The sequence below is a fragment of the Schistocerca piceifrons genome, chromosome 8 (genome assembly GCF_021461385.2).
Source record: "Schistocerca piceifrons isolate TAMUIC-IGC-003096 chromosome 8, iqSchPice1.1, whole genome shotgun sequence".
In the NCBI taxonomy this organism is placed as follows: Eukaryota; Metazoa; Arthropoda; class Insecta; order Orthoptera; family Acrididae; genus Schistocerca; species Schistocerca piceifrons.
This window is the reverse complement of record NC_060145.1, coordinates 57,203,087-57,225,413: the sequence shown is the minus strand read 5'-3', so window position 1 is coordinate 57,225,413 and position 22,327 is coordinate 57,203,087. Positions and strand designations below refer to the sequence as shown.

Sequence of the window (22,327 nt, the reverse complement as noted above, 5' to 3'; positions counted from 1 at the left end):
ACTCCGCAACTCAATTGTTATCCGCCCAACACCAGAACACCGCAACCTGCCGAAAACAGGCCTAACTGTCAGCATCAGAACTCCGCAGCACAAGCGTTATTGCCGGCTGCGGTGGCCGAGCGGTTCTAGGCACTTCAGTCAGGAACCGCGCGACCGCTACGGTCGCAAGTTCGAATCCTGCCTCGGGCACGGATGTGTGTGATGTCCTTAGGTTAGTTAGGTTTAAGTAGTTCTAAGTTCTAGGGGACTGATGACCTCAGAAGTTAAGTCCCGTAGTGCTCACAAGGGAACTTCCCCATCGCACCCCCCTCAGATTTAGTTATAAGTTGGCACAGTGGATAGGCCTTGAAAAACGGAACACAGATCAATCGAGAAAACAGGAAGAAGTTGTGTGGAACTATGAAAAAAATAAGCAAAATATACAAACTGAGTAGTCCATGCGAAATGATAGGCAACATCAAGGAAAGTGTGAGCCAAGGAGCGCCGTGGTCCCGTGGTTAGCGTGAGCGGCTGCGAACGAGAGGTCCTTCGTTCTCAAGTCCTCCCTCGAGTGCAAAGTTTACTTTTTTTATTTTCAGACAATTATTATCTGTCCGTTCGTTCATTGACGTCTCTATTCACTGTAATAAGTTTAGTGTCTGTGTTTTGCGACCGCACCGCAAAACCGTGCGATTAGTAGGCGAAAGGACGTGCCTCTCCAATGGGAACTGAAAACATTTGATCGCAAGGTCATAGGTCAACCGATTCCTCCACAGGAAAACATGTCTGATATATTCTATATGACACTGGTGACGGCATGTGCGTCACATGACAGGAATATGTTGTTGACCCACGTAACTTGTACACTTGGCGAATGGGTAAAAAGATTCTTCTACCTTGCCCGATTTAGGTTTTCTTGTGGATGTGATAATCACTCCCAAAAAAGTGATGAAAACATAACGGACGGACAGATAATAATTGTCTGAAAATAAAAAATTAAAATTTTCTCTCGAGGGAAGACCTGAACCAAGCGCCTCTCGTTCGCAGCCGCTCACGCTAACCACGGGACCACGGCGATCCATACCTCTAACTCTCCTTGATGTTGCCTATCTTCCGCATGGACTACTCAGTTTGTATATTTTGCTTATTTTTTTTCATAGTTCCACACAACTTCTTCCTGCTTTCTCGATTGATCTGTGTTCCGTTTTTCAAGGCTTATCCACTGTGCCAACTTATAACTAAATCTGAGGGGGGTGCGATGGGGAGGTTCCCTTGTCAGAGCCATTTGAACCATTTTTTTGTTGTTTGAAATATCGTAACTGACAGAAGGATAATAAAAAATGTTTAAATAGGTAGAAGAAAACATGTGATGAATTTGAAAAAAAAAATCAGCCAACCAGTTGCAAAACAATCGTTTATTAGCCCTTGACCTAGGATTCGATATTTCTAAAAATATCTTCTTCAGAAGGACTGTGCCTTGTTACATCACATGATGGTGCATTAGAACAGTTGAAGCCGAGCCACTAGGCTTCAGCTAATCTAGTGTGCCATCATGTGATGTAACAAAGCCCAGTGCTTCTGAAGAAGATATTCTTAGAAATATCGAATCCTAGGTCAAGGGCTAATAAACCTTTGTTTTGCAACTGGTTGGCTGAATTTTTTCAACTTCTTCAGATTAACGCAGTTGATGATTCGAAGCAATATTTAAGATCTAGAAAATACATAATAATGAGCTTTGATTGCAAGTACTCATCTTCAATTTCACTTTTGGAATGTGAGCCGTGCTCACTCCCAACTACGCGTTTTCGTGAACTTCGCTGTCTATTTGTGTTTGGTTTCCCGGCCTTGTTGCGGCTACGTCGTGGTTCTTCTTCCTTCTACGTGTGGCTGCGGCGATGTGTATCGATATTTGCACTGTGTACCATCTTTGGTTTTGTGCATATAGTTTCCGGCAAGGGGGTCTGCAGTGAGTCGGTCAGTTGCGGCGGACCAGGAAGTTATCTCCGCGTGGTGGAATCGGCTGGGTCCGCTGGCAGTCCGTGCGCAGTGTCGGAGCGTATGTGGAGCTGTCCGAGCTTCGTGGTTCACCGACCCAGGACGTCAGAGTTGAGTAGTGGTTTCAACTACCCAAGCCACGGCTATTCATGTTGTGTGGTTCGTTTCGGTGGTTCGCTGTTGGGTATGTTTTCCTATGAACAACAGCGCGTGTTTCTATTGCCGAAATTTAGTCGCCATGCGGTGCAATTAACTATATTGGTTGACTACAATTCGAGTGCACCAGCGGAATTTTCTGCCTTGTGGCCGTTAGTGTTCTGGTTACCTGCCCTGGCCACTAACATAATTTCAGGCAGTGTTCCTTTTGGGTGAAGTTAACTATATCACCATATTTCAAATTCAAGTGTACAGCGTAATTTGCTGCCTTGTGGCCATTAGTGTTCCGGTTACCTGCCCTGGCCAGGAACATAATTTCAGGCAGCGTCCTTTCCTAACCTGTTGTCGATGTCAAACAAGGTGTGTAGTTTTGACAGCTAATACATATTTCATTGTGGATAAGCACGTTCGTAACCTTTGGTGTCTGAGTTCTCGTGTACTGATTGGTGGCAAGCAAGTCGTTGCGCCTGTCCCCAGGTTGGGTTCCGACGGAACAAGTGTAGTCGGGCTCACCACCAGTCTCACCTAAGTGAACGAGGGCAGACCGACCTCCCTGGTGGATTCAGAGTGCCCTTTTCTTAATTGTCCTTCTCACCGGTGTTAGACTACGATTTAAAGATTCTTGTTTTTACTGAACTTTATGTATTCTTGAATTTTGGAAAATCAATTGTGGGCCTTAAGACGCTTAAAACCTTATTGTTGAAGTTACCCTTCAAGCAAAAAACATTGCGGCCTTCTGCCTTAAAAGATTATGGCAATATATTTTAAAATTTTAAAATTTAATTGTGGCCCTCCGTCGCTTCTATTGTACCTTGCGTATGTTTGTTCTATCTACTTTTTCCTTGAGGCTTTCCAGCCTAGCTGTGATACCATATACACTCCTGGAAATTGAAATAAGAACACCGTGAATTCATTGTCCCAGGAAGGGGAAACTTTATTGACACATTCCTGGGGTCAGATACATCACATGATCACACTGACAGAACCACAGGCACATAGACACAGGCAACAGAGCATGCACAATGTCGGCACTAGTACAGTGTATATCCACCTTTCGCAGCAATGCAGGCTGCTATTCTCCCATGGAGACGATCGTAGAGATGCTGGATGTAGTCCTGTGGAACGGTTTGCCATGCCATTTCCACCTGGTGCCTCAGTTGGACCAGCGTTCGTGCTGGACGTGCAGACCGCGTGAGACGACGCTTCATCCAGTCCCAAACATGCTCAATGGGGGACAGATCCGGAGATCTTGCTGGCCAGGGTAGTTGACTTACACCTTCTAGAGCACGTTGGGTGGCACGGGATACATGCGGACGTGCATTGTCCTGTTGGAACAGCAAGTTCCCTTGCCGGTCTAGGAATGGTAGAACGATGGGTTCGATGTCGGTTTGGAGGTACCGTGCACTATTCAGTGTCCCCTCGACGATCACCAGTGGTGTACGGCCAGTGTAGGAGATCGCTCCCCACACCATGATGCCGGGTGTTGGCCCTGTGTGCCTCGGTCGTATGCAGTCCTGATTGTGGCGCTCACCTGCACGGCGCCAAACACGCATACGACCATCATTGGCACCAAGGCAGAAGCGACTCTCATCGCTGAAGACGACACGTCTCCATTCGTCCCTCCATTCACGCCTGTCGCGACACCACTGGAGGCGGGCTGCACGATGTTGGGGCGTGAGCGGAAGACGGCCTAACGGTGTGCGGGACCGTAGCCCAGCTTCATGGAGACGGTTGCGAATGGTCCTCGCCGATACCCCAGGAGCAACAGTGTCCCTAATTTGCTGGGAAGTGGCGGTGCGGTCCCCTACGGCACTGCGTAGGATCCTACGGTCTTGGCGTGCATCCGTGCGTCGCTGCGGTCCGGTCCCAGGTCGACGGGCACGTGCACCTTCCGCCGACCACTGGCGACAACATCGATGTACTGTGGAGACCTCACGCCCCACGTGTTGAGCAATTCGGCGGTACGTCCACCCGGCCTCCTGCATGCCCACTATACGCCCTCGCTCAAAGTCCGTCAACTGCACATACGGTTCACGTCTACGCTGTCGCGGCATGCTACCAGTGTTAAAGACTGCGATGGAGCTCCGTATGCCACGGCAAACTGGCTGACACTGACGGCGGCGGTGCACAAATGCTGCGCAGCTAGCGCCATTCGACGGCCAACACCGCGGTTCCTGGTGTGTCCGCTGTGCCGTGCGTGTGATCATTGCTTGTACAGCCCTCTCGCAGTGTCCGGAGCAAGTATGGTGGGTCTGACACACCGGTGTCAATGTGTTCTTTTTTCCATTTCCAGGAGTGTATATTTTAATTATTTTATTTGCTATTTTAGCTGCATTTTTATTTTGTTGACTTTTAAGATTTCTTGTTTGGAGGCCCTCAGTCGTGAAATAATTGCGTTTTTGAAACTCGTAGTTCTAAATGTTGAGCTATGTGCCGTTTTGGTTTAAAGGTGTTATTAAATTATAATAAATCACAATTTTGAGTGTACCTGACAGAAAATACTTTGAATGATACATGTGGAACCAATTTGTTTCATTAAAGCCTCAAATGCTGGGGAAAAAACGTCGGAAGCAAAGTTGTACACCTTGTGTATTGAAAACAGCACCCGTCCTATCAGACATCGCTGGGGTATTTCTGACGATACCCTTGTCTCTGATGAACACTCGCCGTCGAGGACAACATACTGGATTCTATAACTTAACAAGCCTTCTAGCCACTCTTATAATTACATGAGACCCATTCCGTCTGCTTGTACCTTCGTTAACAGCCGGCAGTGTGGTACTGTGCCAAATACTCTACAGTAATCCAGAAATATGGAATCGGCCTGGTGCCCTCAGTCCGTGATTCACGGGAGAAAATGAGAAGCTGAGTTTCGCACTAGCGATGCTTTCAAAAACCGTGCTGATTTGCGGTGTCAGGAAAGTGAAAAAGACGTGAAAGCAAAGCATTAGGGCAGCCTATAAGTAAAGTATACCAGTCAGGATCCTCTCAGTGTGCTGATAAAATAGCTCCATATTTAGCAATTATATACAAGCACTCGCTCACAGAAAGATTCGTACCTAAAGACTGGAAAATTGCTCAAGTCACACCAATACCCAAAAAGGGAAGTAGGAGTAATCCGCTGAAGTACAGGCCTATATCACTCTCGTCGATCTGCAGTAGTGGTTTAGAACATATACTGTATTCGAACATTGTGAAGTACGTCGAAGAAAACGATTTATTGACTCATAGCACGAATTCAGAAAATATCGCTCTTGTGAAACACAACTAGCTCTTTATACTCATGAAGTAATAAGTGCTATCGACAGGGGATGTCAAATTGATTCCATATTTTTAGATTTCCAGAAGGCTTTCGACACCGTTCCTCACAAGCGTATTCTAACCAAACTGCGTGCCTACGAAGTATCGCCTCAGTTGTACGACTGGATTTGTGATTTCCTGTCAGAAAAGTCACAGTTCGTAGTAATAGACGGAAAGTCATCGAGTGAAACAGAAGTAATATCCGGCGTTCCCCAAGGAAGTGTTATAGGCCCTCTATTGTTCGTCATCTATATTAACGACTTAGGAGACAATCTAAGAAGCCGTCTTAGATTGTTTGCAGACGATGCTGTCATTTGCCGTCTTGTAAAGTCATCAGGCGATCATAACAACTTGCAAAGTGATTTAGATAAGATATCTGTATCGTGCGAAAAGTGGCAATTGACCCTGAATAAAGAAAAGTGTAAAGTTATTCACATGAGTACTACAAGAAATCAGCTAAATTTAGATTACGCGATAAGTCTCACAAATCTGAAGGCTGTAAACTCAGCGAAATACTTAGGGATTACAGTTACAAAGAACCTAAATTGGAATGATCACATAGATAATATTGTGGGTAGAGCAAATCAGACTGCGATTCGTCGGCAGAACACTTAGAAGGTGCAACAGGTCTACCAAAGACACTGCTTACACCACGCTCTTCCGCCCTATTCTGGAGTATTGCTGTTCGGTGTGGGATCCGCATCAGGTGGGAATGACGGGTGACATCGAAAAAGTACAAAGAAGGGCAGCTCATTTTGTATTATCGCGAAATAGGGGAGATAGTGTCACATACATAGAGTGGTAATCATTAAAACAAAGGCGTTTTTCGTTGCGACGGGATCTTCTCATGAAATTTCAGTCACCAGTTTTCTCCTCCGACTGCGAAAAAATTCTGTTGGCACCCACCTACATAGGGAGAAATGATCATCACGATAAAATAAGAGAAATCAGGGACCGCACATAAAAATTTAAGTGCTCGTTTTCCCACGCGCCGTTAGAGAGTGGAACGGTAGAGAGAAGGCTTAAAGGTGGTTCATTGAACCCTCTGCCAGGCTCTTTATTGTGAATAGCAGAGTAATCACGTAGATGTAGATGTAGATGAAGGAAGCTGAAAATCGTATGTGCACGTGAAGAAAAAGGGGCGAAAAGAAGAAGATGCAATAGATGAATATGGCGCGCAAGGGACCAACGGAAAAGTCAGGGGACAAGTGGCTAAAAGGGGTGGAGGAAGCACTTGGGAGAGAGGAGAAGAATGAGAGAGTGGAGTGGACGGAGAGGTTTGTGTTCCAAGGAGACCACGCCAGTGGTGGGAAACTGTACAACATGATAAATAATACCAGAATGAGATTTTCACTCTGCAGCGGAGTGTGCGCTGATATGAAACTTCCTGGCAGATTAAAACTGTGTGCCGGACCGAGACTCGAACTCGGGACGTTTGCCTTTCGCAGGCAAGTGCTCTACCAACTGAGCTACCCAAGCACGACTCACGTCCCGTCCTCACTGCTTTACTTCTGCCAGTACCCCGTCTCCTACCTTCCAAACTTCACAGGAGCTCTTCAGCGAAATTTGCGGGACTAGCACTCCTGAAAGAAAGGATGTTGTGGAGATCTGGCTGAGCCACAGTCTGGGGGATGTGGAATATGTAAGTGGCAGAGCACTTGCCAGCGTAAGGTATGGGTCCCTAGTTCGAGTCCCGGTCCGGCACACAGTTTTAATCTGCCAGGAAGTTTCATACGAGCGCACACTCCGCTGCAGAGTGAAAATCTCATTCTGGTAACATCCCCCAGGCTGTGGCTAAGCCATGTCTCCGCAATACCCTTTCTTCCAGGAGTGCTAGTTCTGCGAGGTTCGCAGGAGAGCTTCTGCAAAGTTTGGAAGGTAGGAGACGAGATACTGGCAGAAGTAAAGCTGCGAGGACGGGGCGTGAGTCGTGCTTGGGTAGCTCAGTTGGTAGAGCACTAGCCCGCGAAAGGCAAAGGTCCCGAGTTCGAGTCTCGGTCCGGCACACAGTTTTAATCTGCCAGGAAGTTTCATGACAAACGTTACTTGCAATGCTGTTTCCCAGTAACAGGTTTTCTAACGAAGTGCCTATGAGTTTTAACTCTCCCTCGTAACATTGGATCTGAACGTGAGGGGGCGGCCCTGCGGGGCAGAAGCTGCTCTCTGCCGCCGGCCTACCTGTTGGTGGCGACGTCCCAGGCGGCGGCGATGACGCAGTTGACGACCAGGTCGCACGGCACGATGTGGGCGATGGTGCGCTTGTCGCACGGCATCACGTGCAGCAGCCCCAGCGTGGCCGCCACACACACGCCCGTGGGGCCGTACACGTTGTCGATCCAGCCGATCACCGGCTCCTGCGAGGTCGCCACCACTGCAGCACACACACCACCACTGTCTCTCTGTCCTATCTATGGTCTCCCGTGCATCAACATCGTGATAATATGCTATTATCGTTTCTGCTACGATAGGATCTTAAATTTTACTTCACTTGATATTGTACTTCACTTGATATTGAGCTAACACAATGGTCTTCAAACGTTTTGCTTAAGGGGGGGGGAGGGGGAGGTGAGGCGTAGCGCCGTATAACGATCCTGCCTTGGAGGCGGTTAAGTGGGAGATGTGTCTCAGAGATGGAGAGTGACAGATGGTGACGCTTTTTTTTTTTTTTTTTTTTTGTGTAATGTGGACTGAAGAGATCTAGGATGGGATGTAAGGATAAAAGGAAAACACTTTATTTATTACACATTCAGTTAGGCTTGGGCACGCAATGGGTCCTTTAGTCTGCTGTCTTTGGTGATGTCTATCTCCTGTGGAGGTGAAATGTGTCAAGGCTGTCATGTGTGACGGCTTCCTCGTGTTATGACAGATTGCCTATGGGGGGTGAAACGTTATTGACTTCGGTACTCGATACTTGTGCCATCTTGCAGGGTTTACCGTTCCTACCGATTCTAATTGTCGAACTTCGCCTCTGAGGGCATCGATCTGGTCAAAAACTCGTAGTTATTTGAGTTAAAATTCTCTCTTTACGAAGCAGGTACCTACAAATTTCTTCCTACATTATCGGAAGGGAAACTGTCTCCAGTTATGATATTACATAAAAAAAAGTTATGAAGTTGAAGACGAAACAGAAATAAAGGAAGACTTTGTAATTAATATTTCATAAATTTTCACATCTATGTTAACCTGATAAGGCATATAATTGTCATTCATTTCGCAACCTGTAGATACAATTTCATAAATATTCTTAATTAGGAGATGGTTGGCATCGACTTGCTAAGGACATCGTTGCTTCACTTCGGCCATTGATCTTGATCTCTAAAAACGTTTTTGCAATTTATTTTGTGTTTTTACAACTCGTAGACCCAAATTGCATGAAAATGTAATCACATGTCAGTTCTTGTATAATATATTTGTCCAATGAATACCCTTTTATCATCTGAATTTCTCCTTGGTGTAGCAATTTCAATGGCCAGTAGTGTATAACTCAGAGTACAAGATGCTATTTCAGATTTTTCCGTGCGGATATTCATCGCTGACTCGACAGATACAGTAATACAGACATAAGTTTTCATGCAGACTGAAGTTATGTTTTTAATTACAAACAGTCGAAATTTTTTCAGCAACTTGAGTACAAATGTTGCTTTTTCTAAAAATCTTTCAGAACGAAATCAATGTATTTTTGCGCAAGTTTAATATGCCATTATTACAAATATCTGTGAAACAGAGCATGGATATTTTTCCTAGATTTTTGCAGCTCTCCAAACTTCTGTAGTGAATGAAACTTTCTTGTACAGAATGTTTCACTATAGTATTCACTAACTGCACGACAAGTACTATACCGTCTGTGGTATGTGAGGAAAAGTCGACAGCGTGTAAGTTAGGGAAAACCCGAATAAAGATTTGATATTGTTTGTATTAGGTCTTACTTTATCTGGGTGAACAAGTGCAAAATATACGCATTCTGCTCTTCAATTTGGAAATTTGTGGTAAGGTCTTATGGGACTCAACTGCTGAGGGCATCGGTCCTAAGTTTACGCACTACTTAATCTAATTTAAACTAACTTACACTAAGGGCGAGACACACACACACACACACACACACACACACACACACACACCCATGCCCGATAGAGGACTGGAACCTCCGACGGGGGAAGCAGTGCGGACCGTGACAAGACGCCGTAGATAGCGCGGCTATCCCGCGTGGCATTCTGCTCTTCATTCTCAAGCAGTCTTTTCTTAGCTTGTCCTTTTAGGGTAACCTGCTTCTCAGATTGAGTAACAATAATGCCAGCTGCATAAATGCTATGTTATCGATAGCCTTCAATATAGACTGTGCGAAAGTTTCTCGATCAAATCCTAGCCTCTGTAGAGTCCGTAGTCTGCCAAGATTAGCACTGTTAAAAACTAAACAAGTATCACACGCTGCAGCTCCATGAGCAGTTGTGGAAACAAACGTCGTCTTGCGGCATGGTTTTGCTATCAGAGATTTGTAACTTTCATTAGGACTTTTTCCATGCACACTCTTTTGTGGACGTTCTATATCTCCTAAACACCGAAGTATTCCCCGCATTATGACTGCATAAAACTGGAAGAAAACAAGGCAGGAATAAATAGTTTGAGAAAATATAGAACAAAGGGACGTAACCCCATGCAAGCTTTTGTTGGTTATTATTTTTATCACACTTACGAGTGGAATTGGAACGTAACATTCCGGAATTAAAATTTCAATACCATGCATCAAATGAATATCCATTAAAATTTTTTTCTCAATTTTGGTCGCTTTCGCGTACGTGTCCTCTTAAGAGCCAATACTGGCGTTGTAGGGCGAGATCTCGGGCCGCGCAGGAAAGGGTGTGGGTAAAGCGGCCACTCAAAGAGAAATTCAGTTTTCATCGAACCATGGTTATTGATATAAGCTTACCACTTACACATGATGAATCTGCATACTATGAGGTATCACACCAAATATTTTTATTTTTAAGGCATTTTTCTGAAGGCGTACATAGTGACCAGTTTTCCGTACCTGAGTGGGTGCTGTGGCCAGTGCCATCGCGACAGGAACCTATGTTTGTTTTTCTGATTTCCGGGCACATTTTCTAGGCATTTCACCACCTACGATGCGAATCAATACCAAGCGAATGGAGCAGCTTGTTTCCAATTGGACTTCTGTATTACGCCAAACGTAACAGGACAGACGGTTTCAGAAAAATATAACTTAATGTCACAAACAGATGCGATGACGGGTGATAGCTTTGCATGTATAAAAACACGCAAAAGTCAGTCTGATCTATATTTTGCGTCATATATGGAAGTAACCAACTCTTGTTGCCCAAGGTGGTCACATTTCCCTGTTGGATGACAGGTCCGCATTAATTAACGGTCCACAGAAGAAATTATTGAAATGAAATAAAAAACAAGAAACTACATATGTGGACCAAAAGAGGTCGCTTAAGCATTGATATTGAAAAAAATTTTTACTCTCCATTTAAGTGAGGTAACAAGAATAATATAAATGACTTATCTTACATAAGACGGCTCAAAAAAAATTCTAAAGTATAAGGGAACAAGCTTCCTCTGTAAATGTCAATCACAACAATGGCTATGTGTATTAGAACTAGTTGATCACTTCTCGGCGGGCAGCAGCTCTGTTCTGTGCAAAAAAAAAACACGCAAAGGACACTTTCCCCGTCTTGTCCCCTTTACCATACCTTCCCCTACCGATCTTATTATTAATTGGTAGCCTCCTTAAATAAGTATGTTATATTAATTAACAACTAAATGTAAGTTAGGGGAAACAAATGATTATTAAATGTTTTGGTTGTCATTTTTCTTTTACTCATTGCGATGTATTACAACACCTTTAATTTAATTTCATGTTGTTATAAACATGTACCACATTTGAAGGTGGCCGTCTCTATAATCCATGTTACTTCCGCTTGAAATTTGTTTTATAGCAGCCCGTGGGTGCTAGCTGCGCACGATCTTGAGTTGTCAGCACTGGAAGACAAACGATTAAATATGCCCCCCTCTCACTGCCGTTAACCCCTCAGTGGCTTGGCTACGTACCAGTCTGCCCCTGACGTAAGAGACAAATAGTACTTAGCTCACGACCGAATTCTTCAACATCAATTAAAATGAAGCATATATTAAAATATTATGTCTCGGTAAGTATGTTTTTTAGTGAGCAGGAAAGGAGCTCTTAATGTTAGCTGATGTTTTTCGATTCGGCTGTTAGCTACAAATAGGGCTGTTGATAAAATAGCGATATGTCGATATCACCACAGAAAAATCTACACATATCTGCGATATTTTCTCCCCTGATACACAGATATGTCGATATCAAAATGGCCATACCGCGTGCCGATACTTTTATTTTATATATTTTTTAGTAATTTTCGGTAAATATTTGAAATTGTCCTTTTGAAACTGTGTTAGAACATAATTTTACTTTCAATGTGTGAAGGTGCCTTACTACTTTTGGAGCTTTCATCACGTCCAGTCTTTTACTGTGTGAAACAAGTATAGGTAAATAAGAAATATAAAGTTATTTACATTCAATCTACAGTCAAGGTTCTAAAATATCCGTAATGGATAAGCATAACAAGTATAGGTGGCATGAAAGAAGTCCTGTTGCACTAGGAGGGAGGGGACGGGAAGGTGGCGGTGTGAAGGGGAAAACGAGGTTTACGATGTGAAGAAACAGCACACCAATTGAGTTAAAAAAAACAGTTTTTAACGCAAGTAGTGTGCTGCTTCTTCACATTGGCATTCTGTAGAAAGAGCTGCTGATAATGATGTACAAAAAAACTAAACGACAAGAATGATCTTTGCAGCTAGTGGAGACGTGTGAGGCGAAATGGTGACGTAATCGGCGCTGGGTGCTACCAAAACAAACTATAACGTTTAGCTACACCACGCAGTTTTCCTACATCAGCACGAAAAAAGGCTGATTTAGACATGTAGCCAATGGCAAATTAAGAAAATAAGGTATAAGAGGTTAACTGAAATGAAATATTGCATGACAATGCACCATGCACACAGCTGTTAATTAACAACACAACAGTCGATCAAAAAAGTATTGTCATACATTCTTTTCATCTGCACAAAGTCCCATTATTAACTTACAAAATTTCAAATTGTGTTTCTTTCAATTCTTGCTTAAGGGGGATAGGCAGGCCGCTAGCTTGTTGATGAACAGAATATCTATAATAAATCAATGCTTAAATACACAACTATGTATCCGGCAGTATATTTACAATGTGCAGCCGATATTGTATAGAGCGATATGTCTATATTTTATCCTTCGATATCTCGTTACTTTTTGTCTGCGTATCGAGATCCGATAACGATACTTTCTTAAATATCGATGTAACGGACTCCTGATATTTTTAAAAACATCAGCAGTCCTAGTTGCTAGATGCAGCTTATTATAAAATACGGACGGAGAACTGCGAGTCCTACGAATGCTTTGATTCGGACAGTGTGCATCCCGCGGGCCGCAATTTAACGACCACTGCGCTAACAATCACTGGTTCAGAAAACAGGAGACAAATTCTAAAACTTCTATATTCATGTCAAGCATTTAAACAGTTGTTGAATGTAGATAAATAACGCGTTAATGATACGTTTATGTAAAAAGTAACACAAACAATTTTTGCAAGAAGGGAGAGTGTTGTAGCTCAGGCAACATATGTTACCTAGTCGGCGTTTCGATCTAATGAAAGAGTTTAAATTCGCTTAACTTGTAAGTGTTTTTAATTATATTTCTTAATTTGGTTTCAATTAGTGATTATTGGTGTGTAGTAGAGTACTAATGTAACACATTGACTATTAACACATTGGCTACCGGACTTGAATGATCCAAGATTACGTACCAGCCCGAGACCTTTTTTCACGTGTGTATAATTGCTAGACATATGGCCTGTTTACTTAATTTCTTCAATATTATTCCTTGTAGTCCATGAGTATAGGAATGATGCACAACCTTTCATAACAAACGAACACTACTTTCAGCATTTCAGGCGACTGACTTAATTTTTGGAAGAATAGAACAGAAATGATATAAATACCGAATTTATAATACTTAAACAGACTAGTTTACAAATTCATAGCAGATGCAACAACATATTGGAATTAGTAGACTTTATGCTTTACTTTACGTGTGTGAATAATGAAGAGACTGCCCAAGCACATGGACTTTTCATTCGGACAGACCTTACACATAGCTACCAACCTTGAGCAGATCCTGTCAGTAATCACATGGCAAACAAGGAGAGGATCCGTCAACGAAGTTCGGAACCAAAAGGGCACGGGCTCTCCAGGAGACCTGGACAACTATAAATACGTTTGACTTCAACGCAGCTGCGTATACGAATTACGCGGTCTCAGTTACGTATATCAGTTTGATGCACATGGCCTACCAGGGAAGTCAGCTATGTGTTGCCAATAGTGTCTTTAATACGTAGGCTTCCATTTGTAAAAATTTGATACAAATGGCAGCCTACATACTAAATACAGTATTGGCAAGATTTTCCCAAATGAAATACTTTTAAATTTGAACACAATACTTTTCCGCAAGCACATGGAAATGTTTCCTGTACGTCCATCTTTTCTGAGATGGTTGCGGGACTCGGCTGTTCGATACAGAATGTCAAATGAAACACCTTTCAGTAGTCTAGTTTCCAAACTTATTTTATTTGGCTACCAATTTCGGCGATTTACTACGCCATCTTCAGGCCCCTGACTGACGTGTAGGAAGGTTCCACATTGGTTCTGGTCAAAATAGGGACCAGAAATACTGTTAATAGATTTCTGCTTGCTATAGCGACCACTTCACATCATCTGACGACCAGACCAGAACCAAGGTGGAATCTTCCTACACGTCGTTAGGGGCCTGAAGCTGACGTAGTAAATTGCCGAAACGGGTATCCAAAGAAAATAAGATTGGAAACTAGATGGCTGAAAGGTGTTTCATTTGATAACCTGAAAATGTTTTATCTTGTAACAGTTTTTCACTTTTGGATAAACCTTATCTTTCTCAAGTAGAGTTCAGAACTTTCTGCATGAAAAATTACGCGACGGTCGGAGACAGTGTGGATCCCATGGGTGTGCTATCAGTCATCTCATGATATTCGTTGCGGTACGTAAAGTACGTTATCGTTAAGGCATGGCGGAACAACTTGGCGGTCTGAGGTGGAAACTGTTGGGCAACGAGTTACAGCATGTCTTACGTATAACTCTGTGAGGTTGCAATCATATTGCTTCTTACGATACGTTGTCAACACCTTCTTGAAATAGCCTCATGGTGAAAATGCACTGAAGCAGGTCGTCGACCACAAGAACGGTGTCCATCCAAACATTAAAGTCGGAGGGGGATGGAAGCTTCCGTTCTTGGATGTTTTAGTTCAACGAAAGCAGGTGGCAGTCTTGGACATTCAGTGTGCAGGAAATCTACACACACTGATCGGTGCTTAAACACCAACTTTCACCGACCTATACAGGGAAAGCAGTACTGAACACGTTAGTACACCGGGCAAAGATTATATCTGACGACGACTGTCTACAGCGTGAATTTCAGCATTTCAGGCGCGTATCAAGAGAAAATGGTTACAGCAAGGGAGAAATTGCTAAAACTTTCAAGTGCCACCGACGACAAGCGCCGCTCCAGTCGGCGGAACAGGCCTACCTAGCTGCATTCCTTCCATAGTGTAGAGCTGGGATTCCCAAAGTGGTCGATATCGACCCCTTGGGGTCGATATCGGTTTCCTAGGGGTCGACATAAACGAAAACTGATTTTGGGGGTCGACGAGGTCTAAAAATCGACCCCTATTAAATTAACACAAGTTCTTATTTAAAACTTTCAAGATAGGTAGGTACTGTATTGTTTATGTTGTGTTACGTGTACTAAGAATAATTAATATTTTTGTAGAAAATAGCATTGTTGTAGTAATGTAAAGTCTCAAGTTCGTACAAGATGAAAAACTCGGCAAGTCTGTGTGGACAAGTTTGTGCAAGATAATGAGTTCGAGCGTACGTCTTTCAGGCGCGTTTCGACTTGCTCTCTATGTGACGCTTACGCGATTTAACACGAACATATTCATGATCAAGTCCAAACATATTCCTCATATTTTACTATTTAACGAGCTTGCACTTAGGTTGAAAGTTCATTTGCGTTTTGAAATTCGTTGGAGCTTGAACGATAATAACTCATATAAGTACTCATTTATTTCAAGAGATTACAAAGTTATTACATAGCTAATTAAGTGACTGAACAAGTGGTAAACACAACATACAACATATTTTAAATAGGTAGGTATAAAAGTATTTGTAAAAATTACTTAAGTTGTTAAGTAGGTAGGTACCTAAGCTTTGAAGTGTGAGGTTTGCTTTGGTTTTCGTTCTTATGCTGATAGGTAGGTAAATTTTGATGAGAAAATGAAGTCAACTTTACTCACTTAACCAAGTGCAAAGTCTTCCAGTTGGTACCTTAGTACCTAGGTATTTTGTATCAATAGGAAAAAACTAAAGATAGGCCCCCTTATTCATAATAGTCTGCTAACTTAAAGCTTTGCTAATTCTCTCTCTGTCTTCTTCTATTGACCTAAGTCAGAATGAAAAATAACACTCTATAGGAGCTGTTTTAAGCTCGCGGACCATTATGAATAAGGGGGTTGATCTTAAAAGTAGATAATTTGGCCATGGGGGTCTGAGGTAACAGTTCATTTTGGAAAAGGGGTCACTTGTCCAAAATAGTTTGGGGATCCCTGGTGTAGAGCAACTACTAGCAAGGTAGGGCGTGTGATTAAGAGACATGGACTGAGTCCAGTGTTCCGGCCTGCCTCCAAGATAAGAGATATGTTAAGGCCCGTTAAAGACAACATAGCTGTTAGAGTTCCTGGAGTGTATAGTGTCTCCTGTGAATGTGGTAGTATGTACACAGGACAAACCATTCGCACTGTTGTCGAGCGTTGTGCAGAGCGTTCATGACACATCAAACAATGGGAAATTGAGAAGTCGGCAAAAAATACAATTAGAAAAAAAAGACCGAGAGTTTTGGCTCAAAGCACCTCACACTGGTATTCTGTTATTAAAGAAACGGCCGAAATTAAAACAGACAGCAACCGTTTTAACAGAGACCTTAATAGGGCACGGGGTGGGCTTTTGACACTGAGCGAATGCAGAGACGTAGGCTTGACGCTTATAGAGAAGCGGGAGCGGCAGTTTCAAACGTGGCGCCCGCCGCATGTGCCATGTGACGTATCTCGGTCCCGGGAGCAAAGCCTTCTAGATACAAGGCCTATGCACAGCGGCCATATTGGCACTTGACGTCACAAACTGTTTTCCATCTTATCTTTGGTCGGCAGTCCTGTTGGCGTGTATGTTGCGTCGAAAGTGTGTGTCACAGTTCTTCAAAGTATGGGATACAAGTGCTTCGTTCCCTTTTTCCAGGGAAACTATAAATCCAAAAAAGGCATGAAAGTGCACATGTTTCGATTTCCCAAATGTGTGAAGTTGAGAAATCGCTGGATTGCAGGTATTCCGAGAAAGGAATTTTGTGCCCACACATCATTCAAGGGTAAGTAAATGACAAAAAATTTATAGCGCGTTATTTGTTTCCATTGCACCACATTTGCCAGTTGTTTTTAAAAGCAGTTATGTATGATGTACCAGTATCATTTGTTTCTTAATTCTGGACCATTGCTGCGAGGTTAATACGAATCTGGCTGCGAAATGTCTCTCATTAATGCAACTATTGTCACACAGAAAGTTGTATTAATTGGTGTTGTGCTGTTACAGAACTGTCACAGACATTTCCAAGCGGGAAGTATTGTATGGACAGAAAGCTGCTTTGACGAGAAGACAGGACGGATTTTAACTGTAAAACTTGAACGACCGAGGATAAAAGATGGATGTGTTCCATCGATATTTCCTGGTTGTCCTTCCTATCTGTGATCGCAACTGGCTTTGCGGGAAATGCGGATGCGTCTGCAAGCAGCACAGCTTCAGAAAGCGATAAGTGAGAGTGTGAATTCTGCAGATCAATAGGAAAGTGAAAACAAAATTTCAACAATATCTCAGTTAACGGGGGGAGGGGGGGGGGGGGCATAAGTCAACTTTTCTTCAGTCTGGACCATCATCAGCAAGACACAGTGTAATTTTTGTTAACTTTGAGAGAACAGGATCTGTACCTAATTTATGTTACTCTGTAATTATTAATGAACAGTTGGAAGTTTCATTTTTTTTATAAAGGAGTATCAGTGAATAACTCCCAGAACAGATATCAGTTTCCTATGAACATAAATTAAATCTCCAGAGTATGAAGATAAAGAGCATTTATTAGAGATAATGCAAGGTATTTTAGATAAGCTTATTGAAGACTCAGATGATAAAGGCTTTTTTCAGTTCGTGAAGTCCAGGTGGTGTTGCACGGAGCCGCTAGGAGCCGTCCAACTTGCCCTCAGTTTGTGGCCCGCTCCGACATTCTGTTGGAGGTTGCAGAGTCTCCATTACAACTGCATGAGTAGAACAGGGTGCTAGCCCCCGGCAGTCAGTGATCTAAACTCCTGATGAAGATTTCGGCTACTGCTGTGGAAAGCTCGAGTGTTTTATTCGAAATGACGCGTCTTGTAAACCGAGAAGATTTTATTGGAGTATGTTACCGCGAAAGATTCCGAGGACACGTAATTATCGTAATTCCAGGCAAAGACTACAGCACATGTTACATGGAATAAGAAAATATACTGAATTTCTTTTACAGGACTGGCTATAGACGGAAGTCCGAAAAGTGTTCCGGGGTATTAGACTCTGCCCTACACAAACCGAGCAACGGGGTAGTTTATTAAAGAGAAAGGGCATTGTAAAAAGACATCAGTCGGAGCATTTCACTCAGCGGCAGAGTGGGGGAACTGACGTCACTTTGTCAGCAAGTGGAAGGCTTCCGGTGGGGGTGGGTGGAAGGATGCACAGCTGGGCTGCCACTATCATACAATGGTGCCGCCAGCAGTCACAGCAACATTTGTCTGCTCTCTCTGTGATTCCAGCTAAAATCACATGTATCTGAGGCTGACATCAAAAATGGTTCAAATGGCTCTGAGCACTATGGGACTTAACATCGGAGGTCATCAGCCCCCTAGAACTTAGAACTAATTAAGCCTAAATAACCTAAGGACATCACACACATCCATGCCCGAGGCGGGATTCGAACCTGCGACCGTAGCGGTCGCGCGGTTCCAGACGGAAGCGCCTAGAGCCGCTCGGCCACAAGGGCCGGCGAGGCTGAAATCATCTTGGGTTATGGTTTGGAGGACGAAGGTGGCGTGCCACATGCACAACAGCAGACAGGAAGGACGACACCATATATATGGTACAAGGTAAGGAGATAGCGGGGTGCTCTCAGAGCATACGTAGCCAGCGGTGGCGTTAGTCAGGCGGGAATAATTTGCGGGTAGCACGAAGGCAGTGCGTCCCAGAGGTGTTTTTGTTTTTAAACATCCATTGCTGGGCGAACAGGAACCATCGAGAGGGGGAGGTGTTCAAACAGACAGCGTAGCTGATGGATCGCGTCATGAACTGAAATTAAAAGTTCTAAAACTACAAGGCATTAGCGATTTGGTGTAATGAATAAAGAGAAAAAAGAACGGTTAAAGAGTCCTAATGAAGGAAAACGTATGTCTAGAATTAAAATAATAAAATGTTATTGTTTTGTAACAGGGGCAAGAGGCCTGACTTTTGGTGGGGGATTTGGCGATCATCTGTTTGCTCAGTTCGATTTCTAACGGTTATGTGAAACATGGACGCCAGGTTGTTAAAAAACGTGGTATAGAACGTCTCTTAGTTTCATCTTGACATACAACGGAAGTACCCCAGGAATGACATGATTCGAATACACAGTCCTTTAAAAAATATCCGAGTGGGATGGAAATCGGTAGATGCGATGAACATGTAAAGAAGGACAAATTTCAGGAAAAAATGGAATATTTATTCAAGAGAGAGTGGTTCACGAAATGAACAAATCTATAACTCGTTGGTCCACCTCTGGCCTGATGCAGTAGTTATTGGGCTTGGCATTGGTTAACAGAGTTGTTGGATGTCCTGTGGGATATCGTTTCATATTCTGTCCAATTGGTGCGTTAGATTGTCAAAATACCGAGCTAGTTGGAGGGGCCTGCCCATAATGCTTCAAAGCCGCGCGGAGCGGCCGCGCGGTTAGAGGCGCAACGTCACTAATTGCGCGGCCCCTCCTGCCGGAGGTTCGAGCCCTCCCTCGGGCATGGGTGTGAGTGTTGTCCTTAGCGTTCAGTTAGCTTAAGCAGTGTGTACGTCTAGGGACCGAAGACATCAGCAGTTTGGTATTAAGAATTCACACACTTTTGAACATTTGAATGCTTCAAAAGTCCTCAATTGGGGAGAGATCCGGTGACTTTGCTGGCCAACATGGGGTTTGGCAAGCACTAATACAAGCAGTAGAGAATCTCGACCTCAGTGGGCGGGCATTATCTTGCTGAAATGTGAGCCCAGTATGGCTTGTCGCTGAGGCCAAGAAATCGGACCTACCATATCGTCGACGTACCGCTGTGGTATAACTGTGCCGCCGATGCTAACGAAAGGGGTCCTTCTATGAAAATAAGTGGCACTCGAAACCATCACTCCTGTTTATCGGCCGGTATCACTGGCGACAGTTACGTTGGTATCCCACCGCTGCATGGGGCGTCTCCGGACACGTCTTCTGTGGACATCAGGGCTCTGTTCGAAGCGGAACTCATCACTCGCACATGGCAAGAGTCTCCTCCGCTTGTCTTCGTGCTTTTCAAACCCCATCTTCGCAAGACCTAGTAGATAGTGTCGGAAGTTCCGTGCGGCTTTTCGCGGATGATGCTGTAGTATACAGAGAAGTTGCAGCATTAGAAAATTGTAGCGAAATGCAGGAAGATCTGCAGCGGATAGGCACTTGGTGCAGGGAGTGGCAACTGACCCTTAACATAGACAAATGTAATGTATTGCGAATACATAGAAAGAAGGATCCTTTATTGTATGATTATATGATAGCGGAACAAACACTGGTAGCAGTTACTTCTGTAAAATATCTGGGAGTATGCATGCGGAACGATTTGAAGTGGAATGATCATATAAAATTAATTGTTGGTAAGGCGGGTACCAGGTTGAGATTCATTGGGAGAGTGCTTAGAAAATGTAGTCCATCAACAAAGGAGGTGGCTTACAAAACACTCGTTCCACCTATACTTGAGTATTGCTCATCAGTGTGGGATCCGTACCAGATCGGTTTGACGGAGGAGATAGAGAAGATCCAAAGAAGAGCGGCGCGTTTCGTCACAGGGTTATTTGGTAACCGTGATAGCGTTACGGAGATGTTTAATAAACTCAAGTGGCAGACTCTGCAAGAGAGGCGCTCTGCATCGCGGTGTAGCTTGCTGTCCAGGTTTCGAGAGGGTGCGTTTCTGGATGAGGTATCGAATATATTGCTTCCCCCTACTTATACCTCCCGAGGAGATCACGAATGTAAAATTAGGGAGATTAGAGCGCGCACGGAGGCTTTCAGACAGCCGTTCTTCCCGCGAACCACACGCGACTGGAACAGGAAAGGGAGGTAATGACAGTGGCACGTAAAGTGCCCTCCGCCACACACCGTTGGGTGGCTTGCGGAGTATAAATGTAGATGTAGATGTAGAAAGGTCACCGGATCCCTCCCCAACTGAGGACGTTTCAAGCGTTGTGGGTAGGGCCCTCCAACTAGCTCCGGAATTTGGCGTTCTAAAGCCTCAGTTCGTCACAACTTGCCACTTTATCCCTCAGGAGGACATCCGACAAATCTGTCAGTCAATCCTGATTTTGTGAAGTTCTTTCACTTGAATAAATCATCCAATTTTCCGGATAGTCTAATAATTTGTTTGTCCGTAATGTTCATCACAGCTAGCGATTTCCGTTGCATTCGGATAATTACTTACGGATGCGTCGTTCCAAGTGCCCAGTTAAAATATAGTGGAGTTTGACTGTGACGTGCTAGTTGGCATGTCCTTCACGATAAACAGCGAAGTTTTGAAATTAGATTTTGTGCAGTGTTATATCATGTCACTAGACTTACGCTTGCACTGGAGATGATCACTGTGTGGTTGAAATCGATATGCAATAATAAAAAGAAAACAGCTTCATATTTATACGACCAACACCGGAGTTTTTCTTTTTCGCAGTAGTGGAGTGTAGCCAACGAAGAGCGGTTGCAAGTCAGAAAATTTCTGGCTGCATGTCAACAGGACTTTCTAGTTTGCAACTGATTAACATGGCTGATTTTTCACATGAAGAATGCCACAGCATACTTCTGCCTTGGGCTTTCCTCTTTTGAATACATTGACATTTCTCATTCTTCTGTTTCCGTCTAAGAATTTTAAATAGTCCTTTGAGACGGATCATACTGCATTTGGGGACCTTACACGCCTGCCTTGACAACAGATTTTCAGCAATATCTTTAACACGTTCACTCTGGCGCTGAGAATTTTGTTTCTCACCGAGGAGCAGCGGTCGTATTCCATGGCCGTAGGCTACTATTTTGGTATGTTGACCTTTTATTTAAAGAAATGGCTTAAAACCATTTTCTTTTTTTAAAAAAGGGGTTCACATAAAATAAATTTACTCTAGATTAATCAAAAATTATGTAATATTTCATTTTCTCACAGAGTTCATTCGTTGAAGTGCATTGTGTTCATAGCTGTTTGTTGCGCCTGACTGATAGGTAATGCATGAAACGGTAGTGTTTTGCAGGTAGCGTAGTTTGTAGAGTCAGGCGGGAGCCACTAGTGGTACACGCTGCTCAGTGGATTTATCGTGCGCCACAGGTGGTACACGCCGGCGTGAACGTATTAAAATCAAAGGCAACTGTATG

General features: G+C 43.6%; 1 protein-coding gene across 1 annotated transcript in view; it reads right to left on the bottom strand.

Moving 5' to 3' along the window:
* Positions 1 to 22,327, bottom strand: part of LOC124711682 (fatty acyl-CoA reductase wat-like) — a 184,704-nt gene that overhangs the window by 16,179 nt on the left and 146,198 nt on the right. The window contains exon 6 of the mRNA XM_047241881.1: positions 7,609 to 7,801. Within this exon, the coding sequence (XP_047097837.1) occupies positions 7,609 to 7,801 (193 nt within the window). The remainder of the gene's footprint in view (positions 1 to 7,608; positions 7,802 to 22,327) is intronic.